The 6656-nt window shown below is 41.2% G+C and overlaps 1 protein-coding gene across 3 annotated transcripts in view; it reads right to left on the bottom strand.

Moving 5' to 3' along the window:
* Window positions 1-452: 452 nt before the first annotated feature.
* The window catches only part of EGF (epidermal growth factor), a 100361-nt gene continuing 94157 nt past the window's right edge, over window positions 453-6656 (bottom strand). For all 3 annotated transcript variants that reach the window (XM_011945761.1, XM_011945762.1, XM_011945763.1), the window contains 2 exons: window positions 4530-4611; window positions 453-1512 (listed from right to left, as the gene is read on the bottom strand). In XM_011945761.1, the coding sequence (XP_011801151.1) occupies window positions 1259-1512; window positions 4530-4611 (336 nt within the window). In that variant the 3' untranslated portion in view covers window positions 453-1258. The remainder of the gene's footprint in view (window positions 1513-4529; window positions 4612-6656) is intronic.

Below are 6656 nucleotides of genomic sequence, written 5' to 3'. Positions count from 1 at the left end.
GCACCGTGGCTCATGCCTGTAATCTAATACATTGGGAGGCTGAAAGTCAATCACAATTCATTTTGCAAAGTTACCAGCATGACCTTGCTTGAGGCCAGGAGTTCAAGACCAGCCGTGGTAACATTGTGTGATCCCCAAGTCTACAAAAAATAAAAATAAAAAATTTAGCCAGGCACGGTGTCCTCTGCCTGTGGTCCTAGTTACTCGGGAGGCTGAGGCAGGAGGGTTGCTTGAGCCCAGGAGTTTAGGTTGCACTAAGCTATGATTGTGCCATTGCACACTCCAGCCTGGATAACAGAGTGAGATCCTATCCTCTCTTTCTGAAAAAAACAAAAAACAAAAAACAAAACCCAGAAACATCAGCAAACTTGACAAATCATTTTGGTTCAACTCTAGCACTGCCTTAGACTATAATTAACTAATTAACCAGGCATACAATAAAATGTTTATGTTTTTTGGTGATTTTATTTAAATAATTAGAAGAAATACATCATCTATAATGAAAGTAAATCGGGCAATTTACTTACAATCTTGTAACTGAAAATACATACAAATTCTGTGCAATCACACCAAGAGGGAAAATTCTGTAGGGGTAAAGGACAGTAATGACTGAGAAACCCTGAAGCCTCCTGTGTAAATATCTTCAAAATAAAATGTTTTCATTCAAAGATTTTTCAAAAAAAAAAAGCCATCTAATTCTGAAGAAATCAGTTTCTAAATTACATTTTTCATTGATTCATCACAATTCATTTTGCAAAATTATCAGCATGGACCACGCCAATGTGGAGTTAAATGCCTACACTGTATCTTAACAGTATTGTAATAGTCAATCATTTCATGAAATTGATATAAATGTTATGTCCAGATCAAAGAAATTACTTTGTAACTGACCAAACCAGTGTGATTGTCTGCTTTAACCCCTAATTTCTTCTGGGGCTGCAGGAACAACAAAAACAAAAATCTATTTGTATTGACTGCTGAAGACAACACAATTTACAAAGCACTGTTGTCCTGATTTGGGTTTCTAATAAGTTACCTAGTGATTCTCCCAGTACTCTTACTTGAAAATAAGACTGCAGTGAGACTGCTTAAAAGAACAAACAAAAGCACAACTACATATCTGTCTCCAGGCGTTGAGTAGGTGATTAGTCGTAGAGATTGTGGAACCAAAACCTATAGTTTTCCTCTACTTTTGAAAGAAAAGATACTGTGCATCAACACAGTTCATTCTTCTAGACTTTCCTTTTAATTCCGGTTTTCACTGAGTCAGCTCCATTTGGTGTGGTGGGTCCAGGGCCCTTTGTTGCCATAATGGGTTAACTGATAGGAGAGAATGGGGCTTCTGGACACCCCCATCAAGGGGCTGTGTCCCATAGGAGGGCATATGAAAGCTTCGCTCCATTACCTGGGGACAGGAGCCCTTATCACTGGATACTGGAATCCAGCAGCCTTGCTCTGGGCCCACTCCACATAACTGGGGCTCCTGCCTCCGTGAAGTTGGTTGCACTGACCCTATACAAAAGACAAAAGAAATTTCAATATTCATATCATTCACAATAGATAGGCAAGAGAAACCCTAAATGGCAGTGGTTGAAGAACTGGCCTGAAAATGAGATACAAAGATAACCCATTTTCAAACTATTCTAGGCACATTTTTTTCTTCTTCTTCTTCTTCCTTTTTTTTTTTTTTTTTTTTTTGATAAGTATCTCACTCTGTCATCCAGGCAGGAGTGCAGTGGCACAATCACAGCTCACCACAGCCGCTTCCTCCTAGGCTCAGGTGATCCTTCCACCTCAGCCTCCTGAGTAGCTAGGACTACCCGGCTAATTTTTGTATTTTTTGTAGAGACGAGGTTGCCATGTTGGCCAGGCTGGTTTTGAACTCCTGGGCTCAAGTGATTCGCCCACCTCAGTCTCACAAAGTGCTAGAATTACAGTTATGAGTCACCACACCCCACCCTGGGCCCAATTTTTAAAAAATTAAAATAGGCCAGTGCAGGGGCTCATGTCTGTAACTCCAGCACTTTGGGAGGCTGAGGTGGGAGGATGGCTTGCACCCAAGGGTTCAAGACCAGCCTGGGTAACACAGGGAGTCTCCATTGCTACATAAAATAAAAAACTAGCTGGGCATGGTAGTGCACGCCTGTGGTTCCAGCTACTTAGGAGGCCGAGGTGGGAGGATTGCTTGAGCCTGGGGAGGCCAAGACAGCAATGAGCCATGACCAAGCCACTGTACTTTAGACAGGGTGACAGAGTAAGACCTTGACTTAAAATAATTTTTAAAAAAATAAAATAGTCTTGGTTGGCATCTTAAAATTTTGTTTAAAAATTAAAATAGTCTTGGTTGGTTGAGAGGATTTAAATAACTGTACTACCTGTTCTTTAGCTTTTACTGTGTACTTCTGTCTCCCTATCTGGATCACAAATGACTTGAGAGTAGATAGAGCTCAGGTTTTTTTGTTTTTTGTTTTGGAGATGGAGTCTCACTCTATCTTTGTTTTGAGATGGAGTCTCACTGGAGTGCAGTGCTGAGATCTCAGCTCACTGCAACCTCCATCTCCCAGGCTCAAGTGATCTTCCTACCTCAGCCTCCCGAGTAGCTGGGACTATAGGTGTGCACTACCATGCCAGATTAATTTTTGTACTTTTTGGTAGAGACGGCATTCCACCATGTTGGCCAGGCTGGTCTCAAACTCCTGACCTTAAGTGATCTGCCTACCTTGGCCTCCCAAAGTGCCCGGATTACAGGTGTGAGCCACTGTGCCTGTTCTGAGCTCAGATTTTAGATGTATTTCTTTTCCTTTCCCCTAGCGTAGTCAGCTGCCCCTAGCATGTACTCTGCACTTAACCTGTGTCAACTGATGTCGGCTGAGCTCAGTGAAGATGGTTTTATGGAACTACACTAGTATTGTGTTGTAATGAGTTTTCCAGGAGCAGAGAACAGATTGGCTCAGAGCCAAACTTGATCTTTTATTTCATTCCTCACTCGATCTCCCCCCGACCCCAATCTCTATGCGTACTTTCACCCCAGGCATTTATGAGACAGCTGGACATGATCGGGGATGTAATCACTCATGCTGGGAGACAGTTATATGAGTGGCCCACAGAGAATGGGTCAAATTGTTTGCAGTACAGTGCGGGGGAAAAAAAAGCAACAACAGCAAAAGAGACATTCTAATAGATTCCTGAGTACTCAGCTAACTGTAATGAGTCCTTAGTTCTTTTCTAAGCTTAACCAAATTCCTGTCAAAGCATTGTGCTATTAGCTTGCAAAATTATATTATATGTGCCTCTGTTGTGGATTACCATTATAAGAAAGAATTATGCACTTTTAGCTGCTCAAGGAAAAGTAGTAACTACAAGATATTCCATTACTTTTCAATAGTGCTACCAATAAGCACTGAAGCAAATTTTTGAAAATGCTGAATTTTTTCATTATCAGGGGAAAGTAATGATCCATATTAAAAAACTATGTTATCTATTGTAGTTTTCATATTCAATTCTTAAGTGTACCTTAATATCCAGGCCTTCTTCAAATTAGGTAATAAAGTTGTACTGAATTCAGTATTGGGTGTTTCATGGCAACATAGGTATGAGAAGGGAATTTAGAGTGAGTTTTCCAAAACGAGAAGCCTATGTTCTTTCCAGAAAGAAATCTCAGGAGGAGGTTATGATAATAAGCACATTGAAGAAGGAAAAATACAGAAAATATAACTGGAGTTGATATTTCATTAGCTCCTTTCATTAGCAGAGGAACAGTTTTTGTTGGCTAAAAGTTTCTCTAAAGCTTTCCAAAGGCTCACGACACAAAGGCATGGTCAACAATGCCTTTGGCCTGTGAAACAATGTCCTCTCCTGTGAAACAAAACTCAGTCTGAGACCCAAACCCAAAAGGTTGATCATAATACAACTCTTGGAAAAAGTATTATGTCAAAGGGTATGTGAGTTCATTTCTATCTGAAGTAGACTGAGTTCCTGAGAACCTGGGTTGATTTTATGGTCTCTCCACAAGTGGCTTGGCTGGACTTCACACACAGCCAGGTGTCTGGCTAAGGTCATGCCCCTGATAAGACCTGAATACTCTGAAATCCCCAGGACAATCCTCAGATCAACTTAAATTTACAGAAACCCTTCCCGCTAGATGAGTTGAACATGGAACATGTTTTCTTGGAACCATTTACAACTTAACTGGGACTATACCTACAGCTACCAGTATAGATCCTGGACCCTAAGAATGACCTCAAAACTCAATTCAAATCAAGGAGTCATCCATCGTGTTCTTGCTCAAAGTGCAAGAACACGGGCTGCCTTGTGACTAGAGTTTTGAGTGAACGTGGTAACTTTATATAAGGTAGAACTCCAGTGCAAATCAGGTCCACGGCATTTCAATACAGCCCAGCTACTCACATAGCATATACAGTTTAGTTATTTTGTTTGTGTGTGTGTGGTTAAATGAGACTTTTCACTGAAAAACAGTCAGGATCTAAGTAAAAATAACCATTCATCAGGAGCCAGGGATAAAAACTGACCAACATCTGCTGCCTGGCCATCCTCACCAGCCACTGGTTGACTCCCATTCCTGAGGTCTTGGTGTTCCTTTGTAACCACAAACTGCAGACAACAAAAAGGAGGGAGAGAGGACATTGTTATAGTTCACAAATTATCTCATCATACATTGAATCAAAGTCCATGGCTTTACAATGTTCATCCTGTGGAAAGTGAAGGTCAGAAGAAAGGCCCTGTGAAGTTTGTCTTTCTAGCTAAAGAGAGATTCGACATTCAGTGAAGAGCCTTGTGTTACTTTCTCTTAAAGCAACTAGGCACTACCAATATGTTAACTGAAGAATCTATTCTAATTATGGAATCTCAGCTTTTAAGTGATGGATTCCTGGAGGTCACTGATTTACCATAAGCAATCCAAGAATTCATAAGTATTCTAAGAACTGTCCACAGGCTAGGGAAATAATATCTCATATATGTATGTGCTACAACTTTTCATACACACAAACGCACACACACATTAATAAAACTCATTTAAACACGCTACCAAGTTCTGAGTAACTTGGGGCCATTAAAGGTACTAATCTAGTGCAATGACAATTGTGCAAGCTGGTTGAACAGCCTAGGGACCTGGAATTTTAATAGGGAGGAACAGGCAACAACATTTCTCTTCAGTCAGCAAAATGATTACTTTTGTCATTACTTGTGTTATCAAAAATTTATTGGGCACTTGCAATGCAGGCTGACCAGAGTTCACTGGCTCGCATTCACTCTAGATAGATTAGATATTAAAACAGATCCATGCTACAGGAAAGAAAAGAAGTGACCCCATACAACAGGACAAAGGACATCATTTGGTGAATCCTCCTTGTCAATCAGTAACCAGGGCAAGGACTGCAGCAAGGTTTTGGCTGATCAGGCTCCATTGGTTCAGAAAAGGGCACTCCACAGAAAGGAGCACACAATTCAGAAACAACAGAAAAAGGAGTAGAAAAGAATCTCTTTGCCCATAGTTTCCTTTGAGAAAGGTGTAGAAAGGGATGATGAGTGGGGTCAATTAGGGAGAAGACAGGGAAATGTTGGTAAGGGAAGGGTGAATCCAGAGAACATGTATTTTCATTTTCTTATTTTTATAATACAAATCATGCTTCATCTCCTCCTTATTAATGATCTCCTGCAGCAACACATTGCAAAATACACGGGACCCACTGTTTAAAGACACATGCCCATTACTTCTGTCTCATGTCAAAACCCAACCCTCTGCACTGCAAATTTTCTAACCTCATGCCTCTCTGCCAGAAGAACATAGGTCCTGGAATTCTGGGCTGAGGTGGGAAAAGCAGCTAATGGAACTAGATTTGTTTCTGCTGCTGCTTCTCCTAGTTTGAGCATTCAGCTCCCTCCCACTCCCACTGATACCTACAGCAGCAGTTGCTGTCAACGACAGTTACGACAGCTGTGGGGGACTTAGCTCGGCAGCCCCAGGCCTCCTAACACAGCTCTGAGCCAACAAGCTACTCATGACAGCAGCAAATGCTTTTGATTTTTTAATAGACATACACAGATTGTGTTTTTCCTTCATTTCCATGATGATGAATTAATGAGATGAATTAAACCTGCTACTCAAAACCTGAATGAAATACCATGTAGACTGACAAGTGAAATCTGGGTAATTTAGAAGTTCACAAAGTCATGAGGCCTCAAAGAACCAAGCACATTCTAGAGCTAAGTCCTAGAATCACATACTTCTGGAACTGATAAAGACTGAAGGAATCTTAGAGATCATCTAATCTAAACTCCTTGTACTGAGTGGGGAGCAGAGGTCTGCATAGGTTAAAGGACTTGCTGAAGATTAGATAGCCAATTGGTGGGAGAGTAAGGCTAGAATTCACATTCCTTCTCATTTTTTAGAGATAAAGTCTCATTCTGTCACTCAGGCTGGAGTACAGTGGTGCTATCACAGCTCACTGCAACCCTGAACTCTTGGGTTCAAGTGATCCCCCTGCTTCAGTCTCTGGACTAGCTGGAACTGCAAGTGTGTACCACCACACCCAGCAAAGTTTTTTGTAAATCTTTTTAAAGGAATATGATCTTGCTATGTTGTCCAAGCTGATCCCAAGCTCCTGGCCTCAAACAATCCTCCTGCCTTGGCCTCC

Source organism: Colobus angolensis, unplaced genomic scaffold (assembly GCF_000951035.1).
Source record: "Colobus angolensis palliatus isolate OR3802 unplaced genomic scaffold, Cang.pa_1.0 Scaffold244, whole genome shotgun sequence".
Classification (NCBI taxonomy): domain Eukaryota; kingdom Metazoa; phylum Chordata; class Mammalia; order Primates; family Cercopithecidae; genus Colobus; species Colobus angolensis.
The sequence above is the reverse complement of the archived record's forward strand: the minus strand, read 5'-3'. Positions and strand labels throughout refer to the sequence as shown.